Source organism: Nothoprocta perdicaria, unplaced genomic scaffold (assembly GCF_003342845.1).
Source record: "Nothoprocta perdicaria isolate Ctin4 unplaced genomic scaffold, notPer1 scaffold_362, whole genome shotgun sequence".
Lineage (NCBI taxonomy): Eukaryota > Metazoa > Chordata > Aves > Tinamiformes > Tinamidae > Nothoprocta > Nothoprocta perdicaria.
In genome coordinates, this window is record NW_020455602.1 from 430512 (window position 1) to 442637 (window position 12126).

Sequence of the window (12126 nt, forward strand, 5' to 3'; positions counted from 1 at the left end):
AGAACAGTTTAATTAAAACATTACTTGAGAGAGCTGGTTACAACTCATTTAAAATACGGATGAACGATAGATCTTTTTTTTTTGCATTGTGATGAAAATAAAGCTTTCCACTTTTCTGTAATACAGGCAATACTAGCTATAGGTGGTGTTTCAACTTAGCACTCATTAGCTTGGATTTAACTGTCAAGTGGGCAGGACCTAAGAGAGCAGGGACCCCAAGAAAAAGAGTAACTGGCCATGCAGCAAGTTCTGCACTTAGAGCTTTCCATTGTACTGCATTGGTAGAAACCTGCTGCAGCCACAGAAACTTTTCATTGGTAAAGGCAGCTAATTACAATGGTGATGCCCTATAAAAAGGATGCTCTCCTTTTAGATAAGGCACTTAAAAAGGATTTTTCAAATTGTTATTAAAGAACTTGCCCCATGCTTCTTAAAATTCCCATTTTGGGGGAGAGTCCTGACGTGTCCTTTGCTTCTCTTCATCAGCACAATGCAAAATTCTTACTTTCCAATAAATATACTTATTTTTTTCTCCTTAGGAAAAAAAAAAAAGCAAACTTTAAAAAGAGCGTAGCAATGTCTTTTGTACAGTTCATGTCCTGCCCTACAGTTGCGTCCACAGACTGGGGCTGTGGGGATTTTTTGTTTGCCTTTAATACAAAACAAACAGCAACCGCTGATGCGCTTCGTTTATAAAGGAGTAAAAATATAAAGGAGTCTTTATTTTTTAAAGCATCAATACTACTGGTTTGAATTGCTTCACTGTAAAAGTGTGTGCATTTTCGAGAAGGCAAATGCCCAATGTCCCGTGGCTGAAGGAGGAGGCAGGGATACTTGGGTGGCCCGGGAGGACTCTCTGCGCGTGCCCGCCTGTTGCTTGCGTAGCTATTGGACAACAGGCACAGGGCTAAGTTGTTCTGTTCAGTAGGGATATCCATGGTGGTAACTTCCATGGTGACGGTAGTCGTCTTGGTAACCTTCCTGGTATCCCTGGTGGTAGCTATGGTAACCATACCCACCGTACTCGTCGTCGGGGCACTGCATGCCGAGCGACTGCTGGATGGTCATTTCCTGGCGCCGCAGCTGCATGGAGTCAATCAGGTCATACACGATGGCCATAGACCACATCGGGGAAGGGTACCAGGATTTGACATTTCCATCTTTCCCAACTAGCAGCATGGAGAAGTATTCCGGGCTGATCTGGAAGTAGTTTCGGATGTCTTTCACCAGGTTGGCTGGGATATCCTCTCGGTCAACAGTAGAGCTTCCTAGAAAAGGACGAGAGCAGGATCAGTGTTGGTAGTTTGGTTAGGCAAATAAATAGCATCAGATGGGAGGCAAATGAGTCGGCAATGTGAGGCAGAATATGGCCAAGTAGTTGGTAGAATTTCCTGCTTCTGAAATGAAAGGTTGTTGGGCTGTGAGCTAAGGAAGTGTTCTTAAGGAAGTGTTTTTAATAGATCCATTAGCTTAGGTAAGCCTTTCTTTGTTCTCTAGGCCAATGGTATTACAGTACCATTTTCTTTATGTGTGTTTCTTTGCTGCCCAACACACTTGTACGCCTTTGGCTTCTGTGCTGTTTGAGTTACTGGTTCACATACACAGCACAGGAAAAAAAATGATACAGGGCAAGAATGACTAGAATTGAAGTGTGACAGTGTAAAGAAAGTCAGGATGAATTGCTACATCCTTAGGATCAGCTGCACCGAATCCGCCTACTGGGATGGAATGGGAAGGAAGATGAGGAGAGATCACCCATGTAAGAGAAGCTCCTGGGTCTCTGTCATACTGGTGTGCCCGAGCCCTGCTAACTCGTGAGCCACAGACATCCCTTATCTTTGCCTCAAGGCAGGAAAAGGGGATATCTGAGACCCTTAGTTCAGGTTAAAAATGTGAGATGCCATTTAGATAGTCCTTGGGTTTTTCTGTCCTGATGAAGCCATGTATCTTTAGTGCAGGAACATCAAGAAAGGGTTTAAGAAACAAACAAGAAGAAATAAAATCAAGCAAATAGAAACAGAAGAAGAAACCCCACTATAATCAGAGTCAATCTATTCTTCTAAAACATTACAGCAAAGAGTCTCTCTGTGTTAGGCCCTTTGTGGGTAGTGCAGAGGAACCTGGAAACAGTCACTTACCATTGATGGGATACAGCTCTAAGACACCACCAATATCTTCTCCAAGTCCTAGCAGCTTGAGGATAGTTATGTGGCGCAAACCTGTGAAGGAAACGAAGGAGGTCTTGAGTTTCACCAGCTCTCTATGAAGAAGAGAGTTACTGATTTCGCTGCACTCTCTGTCACTCACATAATCTCTGCCAAATAGGAGGATAAGTGAGTGTGTTTGGTAAATGTGACAGCTGCAAAAAGGCTGCTACCGGTATCCCAGGGACAACAGCATTTGATGTGGTACTATAACATGGGGATAAAAGCATCCGGCACACTAATAAATTGCAGAGTCTACCCCCAACATGTATAATGCCTCTGCACTCTTTTGGCCATGAGTAAAGCTCTGGCGTGGCAGCCAGACCATGGCAAATTACTTCGAGGCAATATAACCTACCACGGCTAAACGGCAAATCACAGCGAGATACAGCTTAGGACAGGCATTTATTTGTGTCAGTTGTTCTGAGCAAGGGCTTGGACTGTTGTCTCTGCTTTAAAAAGTGATCTTACAGGCTGCCAAGCCCAGCTGTGAAACATGAATCTGTATGAGCTACAATGTTTGATATAATGACTTTTAGGACTTGAGATGAGATGCTTGGAAATACGTTGCTTCACTAAGAATGCCTGTTGAAGACAAAGGTTAGGAACTCATTGCATCTCCTAGGAAAGCGTGGAGGGAATTAGCTCTTTTGGTCATTTTCTACTCTTCAGAATGCCTTTTAAAATAGTCTGTGTTGGTAGTTACCAAATAAGATGATGCTGAAGCTCTGAATGAAAGTTGGGTGATTACAAAGAAACAGTGTGATAAAATATGAGATTGTGCAGATCCCTCTCCAGTCACAATTCAAATGTATTGCAAAAGGGGCTTTTCAGTGGGACCTCTTCCATTGTATTGCAGAAGGCAAGTCTGGACAGCGCCAGAGTCTTGCATTATGTGAGGGGCCTAAGTTAAGGAGTGACATTCTCTAGGCTTCATAAAAGAAGGGTGTTTCCAGTTCTTATTCCTAAATGCCTCCTGAAGGAGCCCATCCTTCTCCACAGACTTTATAGGTGGATCTTGTGGACCTGTTAGTTATGGGGCTGGGAGGGTCATTTCTGGATTGAAGTGGCCTCCTGTGAAATTTCTTGCAGTTTTGGATGGTGATGAAGGAAGGAAGAGAAAAAAAGGTGACCTCCAGGCATCTCCCTGATACCTGTCTCACCTTGGAGCTGAGTATGAGAGCATGTGCCCTTCCCAAAGCATTGTACTTGCATCATTAATATGTGCAATCAGAAGAAATTAGAAGAGCAAGCCCCAGCAGTTTTATTCCTTATTATTTTATTCCTTATTCCCAACCCTTTTCTGCCTCTCACAGAGGAGTCCAGGGACCACTGTGGCTATCAGAGCTTGCTGTGCTACCTGCTAGGCACAGTATTTTCCATTGGCACTGGAGCGGCTACAGCAAGCTTTTCAGTTATCTGGCTCCTCAGACTGTCCAAATTCAGCCCTGAGCAGAGGAATCCACCACATCACCAGGAAGGATGTGGTTTAGGGGAGCAAGAGCATATTTTCCTTTGACTCACCGAAATTACAGGCTTGTCCACTGAGGGCAGCAAGCTGCTGGGAGTAAGCCCAGTCCTCATCGCTGGGAGCAGAGATCACCACCAGCCGCCTTCTCCATCGGAACCTGGAAACAGAAGGGAGTGCAGCAGGGCACCCTCATGGCCTGTGAGCTGAGAGATTCTTGCTCTCTGTAGGCTGAGGTGTGTCTAACCTCTAAGTAACAACCTCCAAGTAACAGCTAGATGGCAGATCTTCCCAGTTCCATCCATTGCTGGGAAAGGATAGAGCCTGTTCCAATTGTGCAGCTCCAAAACTCTCAAAGAAACAGCTGCAGTTTGGCTGCTTGGCCAAACTAACACTGCAGATCTTATGATCTTCACTCAAAGTCACCTTCAGTAGACTGAACAATGCTTAGAACTGTATACTCAAAAGAAAGAAAAATTTCAGTACAATTTCTCACCAGACATTTTAGCTTTGACGTCATTCGCTGCTGCTGGAACTGCTCAGTTATTTTGCAGTCCAAGGTCTGTCTGAGAATTAGGGTGTATCTTCATTTCAGACATAACTCATACTCCTTTGTAAATACTCAATGACCTCTTTTCCTTCCCTACCATGCCCACTCAAAATGCTTAAATCTGAGCTTATATTTGAATGAGTTAGTATGAACCTGTGGGTATATAAGGCAGGTATGGGACAGTAGGGTAAATCCTGCACTTTTTGTTAATGTTTGCCCTATTTTTTACCCACAGGAGCACCTTCCACTGTCCTCTCGAAGAAGGGCAGTGGCAGAGGGACACTCGTAACCTCTTTAAAATTCTGGCTATCAGGCTATTTAATACTCTCCACATAACCCCTTTTTTGAATAAAGGTACTTCTTCACTAAACCTAAATAAAGCAGATTTATAGGAATTTACAAAGCTGCGGGGATATTTTTATAGCAGGAAATGATCTTTTAAATGGATGCAGATGTTGCTCTGCTACAGTCATAGCCTGCCTTTCTGCAGCACTTTATGAAGATCTCAAAGTAAAGGCTAATTCAATGGGTCATTCCACTTGGAGCCATTCCTCCACTTGAGAGAAGAAAAAATATGGTGGGCCTTGCTCAAAACTGCAGAAGATGAGGAAAGAGCAGGGGATGGGATGCCTAATCATCTGTGCTTTTGTTGCTAAAAAAATGAAAAGGACGAACAAAAAAAGCTGAATGACTGAAAATCAAACATTTTGAAAACCAATTTTAATCTTGCTTGGAAGAATGGGTTATTCTTTTGAAAATGGAAAAAAAAAAGATTCGTTGTGCCATTTTGTATTAAAAAAAATACTTGGCTGCCTGTAAGCAAGGACTGCGAATGAAACTGTTGGATCTGTTTCTTCTAGGGCATAAATCAGGGTGAATTCTTCCTTGTAAGTTCCTTTAGGATTCCCTAAGGAGTCTTTTTTTTKTGTGTGTGTGAGTATATTATCATTAGCAATATTAAAAAAAAAGTTGCGGAAAATTCAGCCATGGGAAGATTAAATGATAAAAGTGAGTGTCTAGCAGCTGCACTTGTAACACACAGGAGAGAGACTTATTTCACTAATTCCCTCTCCACCTGGCTCCTTTATGCATAGGACAAAGCTGAGCCCCTTGCCTGTGGTGGAACAAATCATATCAAGCAGGTCTGGAAGAGACCATGGGGTCTAGTTATTTCTCCTTGTATGACATGCATCCCTGAAGGTTACATACAGCTTCTAAGAGAGTCAGGAAAAATAGATCAGAACAGCAGACCCTGTTGACTGGACAGTTCAATTCATTGCCCAGCCATTTGAAACTTACTTGGAAATACACAGAGCTGGAAAGTGTTGAAAATCACTCCTGTTGTCTCTCCTTCCCCAGGTAGTCTCTGTTTGGGGCTTGTAGCCCTTGTTTGGGGCCACTTTTTACCAGCAAAAGAAAGTATTCAGCTAATGCAGACAGCTGCAGTGAGCTCACATGGATGCACAGGCAATGCTTTTGTCCTGACAACACTGCCAAAACCCTCTTCCCCGTGTGCACTCTGCTCTCCTCTTCCTTATTTTACATCCCCTTCTGGTTTGTGACTCCAGACGGCAGTACGGCCAGTGAGTTGTTGGGGACTCCCCCAAAACTAGAGGCTCTCCTGCTGATATATATGGCTTTCAAGCCAGCTGTGGCTCTCAGGGTTTCCTTTCACACCAGCCAGGCTTGTTAAGGCTAATATTTTCATTATTAGAAGTGACTTTCCCAACAAGCAGCCCCAGAGAGATGATGCCAGGACTTCCATTCAGAGGAGAATATAGTCTTGGACAAGGCTGAAGTTAATCTTGCTGAGAACCTGAGCAGCTGACGTGGTCAGTGACGTCCACCCAGTATTTAAAGCCTGATGCCAATTTGACAAACAAAAAATGCATTCTGTGCAGCAGGGGTTCTGTTTATAGATGTACCACGCTGCATTTTTTTTTCTGCCAGTTTTTCTAAAGAGTATTTATTATTAGGGCTGCTTGCAAGCAAAGAAGGATTTCGAGCCTGCTACTTTCTGACATACAAGCTCTTTACTGTGCTGGACAGCTGTTTCCAAACTGTGGTTCTTGTTGGTGGTCTTGAGGGTGAATCACTCTGAGGACTAAACAGGAGGTGGTGAGGAGGGTGGGGTGAATCTTGCTAAAGGTTCTTTCTGTTGAAGTGGCCAGCAAATTTTAAAATGTTTGTGAACCAACAACCTATTTGTTTGCCTGCCCAGGTTGCTTCTTTCCCACTCATTTCATAATCCAGCAAGCTGTCTCAGTTACTTTTATAGCCATGTGGCATTAGCAGTGTACCCTGTGGCTTCTGATAGTAGGTGAGGAGGATGCAGTAGTGACAGATAGAGCCCTGAGTGATAAGAGCAGCCCTAATTTCATACAAATTATCCTGTAACAGAGAGGACTCCAGCGGCACAGCTCTGCCGTGAAGCTGAATTTCCCCACAGCCCAGCTGTGTTTGTCACACAGCATTTTGGTTTCATAGGTAGATAAGTAACGTGGCCTATAGAGACTACATAAACAAGTTGGYGTCTCTGCAGAAGCTCTCATACAGCTTACAAGAGACATCTGCAAGGCCTTTAATACTGTGCATGACTAATACTGGCAGAGATCAACAGTTATCTCAAGCAGGATAAGGAGTAAGTTAAGGAGAATTAGTTACTGATTCAAGCTACATAGAAAGAATTAGAATGGGATTAATAAGACTGTGGGGATGACAGAAACACATAAACATTGTGGCTGCATACATTCAAAATACTGAGCTAACATCCGTGAATTAATCCTCTTGGCTCTCCTGGTGCAAATCAGCATTGTCTCTATGTCACAGTGGGGGAAACTAGGTACAGAAAATTAGTGCCCAGAAGACATGCAGTCACTAAACAGAATATGCATCCTAACTTCCAGTACTGAGTAGTGTGCAACCCTGCATTCACCTATGACCGCATCTATATTTCCTGAACACTGCAGGTACAGGCTAATTCACGTAAGAATCAMTACAAATGCTTGTGGATGGGTATTTTTACAGGAAGAATATTACTGTTAGGACTAGCAGTAGATAAGAGCAGAAGGTAATACCTGGATAAGAAGCTCTCAAGGGACTGCTTCTTATCTTCTTTGCAGACAATGCCTTCTTTTTTCTGTCTTTCCATGTCTTTAATTCGTGACTGGAAGGTGTCGACCAAGTCAAACACGGACTTCATTGCTATGGGTACTTCATAGTATTGCTGTTAAAGAAAAAGCACAGACTCAGAAAAGGATGCAGATATTAGCAGTCTCTATGCATGCATCATGACACTGAAGGATATAAGAAGATTCAAAGGCCTAAAACAGACCAGATAATATAGAAAAAAACATGTATTTTTTTTGCAGTCAGACTGTTCTTGGAAGAGGCATATTTTCAGTTTTCGTGGTGTGATAACTGTCCATTCCAGACCATTGCAGCCAACAAATTGTCATTATGCTCTTTTGTAGGGCCACTGAAATAGCACACTGTCGATGTGCAGTACACTATTATCCCACTAAGCAGCCAAACTGTGTATTTTAGAACACCATGAGCTACATTACTGTGTGCTACTATGTGCTACATTAACCACTGGACCAGCAATGACAAAATCCTGCCTCAGTCTCACGTCTTGCGTGCAAACCGGTAGCAGGCCTCTATAATTTTTCTTTTTTCTTCATAATTTCCCAAAGGTTTTCTTTCCAAGAGCCCAAACCCTCACCTTGACTTTCATATCGATATCCGTGAGCACCATGAAGAAGTCATTGTAGGTCATCCCATACTCTTTCCTCAACTCACTGATGAGCTGCTGGTCCACAAGATCTTCATCCTCGATTACTTTCATGGGCTTCTCGTTATCTTAATATGAAACAGAAAAAAAAAGTAAAAATAGTCATGGAATCACACAGAGTATTGCCATTAACTTTAGCTTGGAAGACAGGGGCAAATTCATCTTTCAAAAGCTCTATTCCTGCTGCATAAGCCAGGTCTTCAAAASCAGCAATGACTTTTGGCACCATGGCTTTTCAATGTCCAGGTTTCAATCTCAGTATTTTCAGAAAATGAGACTGCCCTAGGGAATGTGTAATTCATCATTCAACATTTCTACTTGCTTTTGAAAAAAACTGCTCTTTGCCTGCTCTTTTCCAAAAAAAAAAAAAAAAAGGTCTTGGAGACTTTTTCAAACATATTTATATATATTCCCATTAATGTATTAATCATTTCACCAGCTCCTGAAATGCAGCCACTTCTGAAATAGAAAATAGAAGCTGTTCAACAGTTTAGGACAGGATCTGGAAAGCACCATATCCAAATAAAACAGCATAGAGAATTTGGGTCAGTTTTAGCATTTCCAGTCTTGCAAAAATGTCATGGGGACTACAAGAAACCAGGAACTCTGTCTTGGACATGGCACTTCCAGCTCTCCAGCCCTCTATAAAAGCCCTGATGTGGCACTCCTCTCTCGCTCTTGCACATGATGATTTCCCACCCTAGTCCCCTGACAGAATCACTCTAAAAAAGCCAAGAAACAAGATTTTAAAAAGATTTTAACTAGAAACATTACCCCTCTTTTCCTATGCACAGTATGAAACATGACTAATACACTCTTCCTAAAACTTTCACCCCAACCCAAAACATGATGACAAATACCAAAAGAAATTCTGAGTATGTATTTGCGAAGTTACAGCCTTGTGACTAAAGAGAGGAGTTTGAAACAGCTGCAGTGCAAGTCTTTGGAGGTACTGAGTTTCTTGACTTCCCCCGCAAAAGGCTATATTAGGGCCACGTCTTCAAAGCCTCCATGTCATGACCTCAGGCTCAGCTGCAGTGTCCAGCACAGCGCTTCAGCGCTGTGACAAAGCTGGGACAGGCCTCTGCATGCATCCTGGGGCCTGGGAAGCTGATGGTGAGGCCGAGCACAAATGAAGCAAAATGAAGCACTTGTCACCTGAAGACCAAAGAGCTGTTTGCAGTGGTTACTTGGTTACGCCCTGCAACACCATTGGGATATAAATATTTATATCCTCACTTAGAGATCTCAAACGTGGCCTAATGATCTGCCTGAAGTCAAACAGAAAAGTTATTGCTCATCACGGATGAGAATCAAAAGGTCCCTTGCTCCACAGTTACCCACCAGCAAATAGATTTGATCTGAATTATACAGACAGCAACAGAAGGTGTTTGTTCAACAACTGCGTTACAAATTTGGAGAAGATGTGATTCATTAACCAATATGGTATTTTACATAAATTTCTAAACATTCATAAGCTTCAGGAGCCTATTGATCTGATTCAAGTTTTGCACTGGGACCAATCTCTGTGATAGGCTAAACAGAAGTCCTAAATCCAGACTTTGTGAAGATGTTTGGATCAGAACCTGGCCTTTAGGTTTCACACTCAAAACCTATTTCTTATTCCAAGAAAGAAAAAAAAGAAAATTGTAAATCTAGTTACACTCACCAAACTATTGACATGATTTGTAAGTTTGCACAAGGCTTTTTATGCCTCAGCTGACAGTTTCATAAAGGATTAGAGGCAATGTTGTAAACTCCCCATTTCCTCACGCGTTGTTGGACTTACTAATCAGTTATTCATTTAATAAAACATCTGTAAATCATGCATCAGTACTTCATAAACAAAACTTCAGAAACAGTACTTCAGAAAGAATATTTATCTGCAACTAATGGCAAGTTTGATTTGCCATCAACACATAGAGTAAAAGTTCATACTGATGCTTGCAAACAATTCCCTTCTAAAGCAAAATCAGAATGTTCTCACTGCGATATCTGGAGGTAGAATAATGCAAGAGATGGCAGTAGGAAATATGATGGAAAACAGCTGTAGGGTGCACTACTTTAAACAAACTGACCTGTGATACTCTAGATTTTCACTGCTGTGAGATTTTTCTTTCGAAATTTGTAAAGGAGAAAAATAGATTACTACAGTGATACAGAAAAGAATAGTGTGTCAGGGGAGAAAAAAAAAGAGCCATGAAGGCTGGCCTACCTTGCATACTTGGAGAGGATTTCTAAGAAGAAAAAGAAAGGGTTGATCTCAACACCTCTCTCTAGTTCATTATCCTCCCTTGGCATAAGTAATGTTTGGGATCAGCATGAAGAACAGAGATGAGACTGTCAGCTGGTTCCTGACAACACCTCTCACATTGCTGAAAAGGTCCCCGAGGGAACGCGGAAACCTTTTCATACATTTCTAGCCCAACGAGATAAGTCAGGAAGATGGCTTATTTTTCAGAAATAATTCAAATGAGGCTATAATGAGGTTCCGCAGTTGTTGTGGCAGTTTGGTGACCTAAAAGGTCAGGTATTGGCTTTGGTAGGCAGCTTCTAGCCCTCGATTGGTTTTTATATCACTAAATTGCTGCTTCCAAGAGTTGAAACAAAAAGACTGCATGGCTAATTTGGGATGAAGAAAAGAAGGACACTGCTCTGGCCATCAGCCTCATTTTAGCTTGAAACTGAGAAATGGGCAAACAGTGTTAGTGAACTGTCTTTCACTCACTACATATGAATGTGTTTGAAATTTCAGATGAAAAGTCTTTTTTATAGACCTTTTTGTTGCTGTCATTTATATTTCACTAGCACTAGGTGAATCCCTAAGTCATGCAAACAAGAAGGGGAAGGAAGAGAGACAGGAAAATAGAAGGACATTTATATTATCTGGGCTTTTTAAGAGCTCAGTATTTGCTGTTTGGGGCAGAAGTTCGGTCACTTTTTCATGTATCCACCAAGGTTCAACCTACACTGTTCTAAGTCTCCTGTGTGCAACAAGTTAATTCCTCCTGTCCCAGAACGCAGTTGTACACTTGTGTGGTTTGGGGAAATTCCAGCTGTAGGCTAACGTGGGAAGAGGCTGAAAGAGTATGGTCTGTGTCAGAGAGCATGGTCTGTGTCAGAGAGAACGAATGTTTACTAGCCAGAGTGGAGCTATATGTAACCCTGTGCAGACCACTGACATGCAGACGGGTCTAGATACACAGGCATTGATCTCCAGCAGCACGGGCCTGATGTGGAAAGGCCTTTCCCACTCCAGATACGGCAAAGAGGCATCAGAGTGGACACTGCAGCTGGATTTGGACTCCTCATCCTTCTGGGACACAAGACCCCCATGTAGACCCTCAGGGCAGTAGAGACATGGCAGGAAGCCGGTTACACATCTATGATCTTCCGGCTAGTTGTAGGCCACAGCTGAATTACTCTGGAAGAGACTGTTGTCCTCAGCTTTTCAGTCCTTCACACATCTCTTTCTGAGGTCTGATAAAACCAGATGAACTTTGATAGGGAATATGCGGGGGAATCATAAGCAAAACTAGTAGCTTTTGTATTATTTCTTTGCCTCAGTCCAGGAAAGCGCTTAATCTGGTATTAACCTTTAAATGTAGAGGGCAGTGGAATCATAAACATGCTTCCAGTGACCCCTGCACTTAAGTGCTTTGCTTAAGCAAAGCTTAAGTGCTTAGTTGGACTGAGACCCAAAGTCCTTGTCCAAAATCCACTGAAATCAAGGTAAAAGTTCCCATTGACGTTGGTGAGTTTTCCATCAGGACCTGACACTAGTTATCTCAGAGCTGCTAAGAGAGATTACCTCCTTGTCCCCCCTTTAAATGTGGCTGTGGATAAGGCTAAATGAGCTACATTTTAAGACTTGAACAGCCTGGCAAGAACCCAGGGAGAACTTCAGGGAGATTAATACCTTTGCAAAATGGCAAACCTTTTAGTATCAGGTGTGCTCGAGCAAATGTGAAAGGTCTGTAGAGGCTATGGTTGAAATCTCCCTCTACGTCTGTTTGCCAGTTCAGAGAGGGAAGCGTGTCTGGACTTCCCTTCGTGTGGAGTATCCTCACTTTCTGAACATCTCAAAATCAACTCTTAGGGCTAGGAAAAC

General features: G+C 42.5%; 1 protein-coding gene across 1 annotated transcript in view; it reads right to left on the bottom strand.

The window, feature by feature from the left end:
- Window positions 1-546: 546 nt before the first annotated feature.
- The window catches only part of CCDC80 (coiled-coil domain containing 80), an 18276-nt gene continuing 6696 nt past the window's right edge, over window positions 547-12126 (bottom strand). The window contains exons 4-8 of the mRNA XM_026044427.1: window positions 7947-8083; window positions 7300-7448; window positions 3729-3832; window positions 2139-2219; window positions 547-1268 (exon numbers count right to left, since the gene is read on the bottom strand). Coding sequence (XP_025900212.1) covers window positions 922-1268; window positions 2139-2219; window positions 3729-3832; window positions 7300-7448; window positions 7947-8083 — 818 coding nt within the window. The 3' untranslated portion in view covers window positions 547-921. The remainder of the gene's footprint in view (window positions 1269-2138; window positions 2220-3728; window positions 3833-7299; window positions 7449-7946; window positions 8084-12126) is intronic.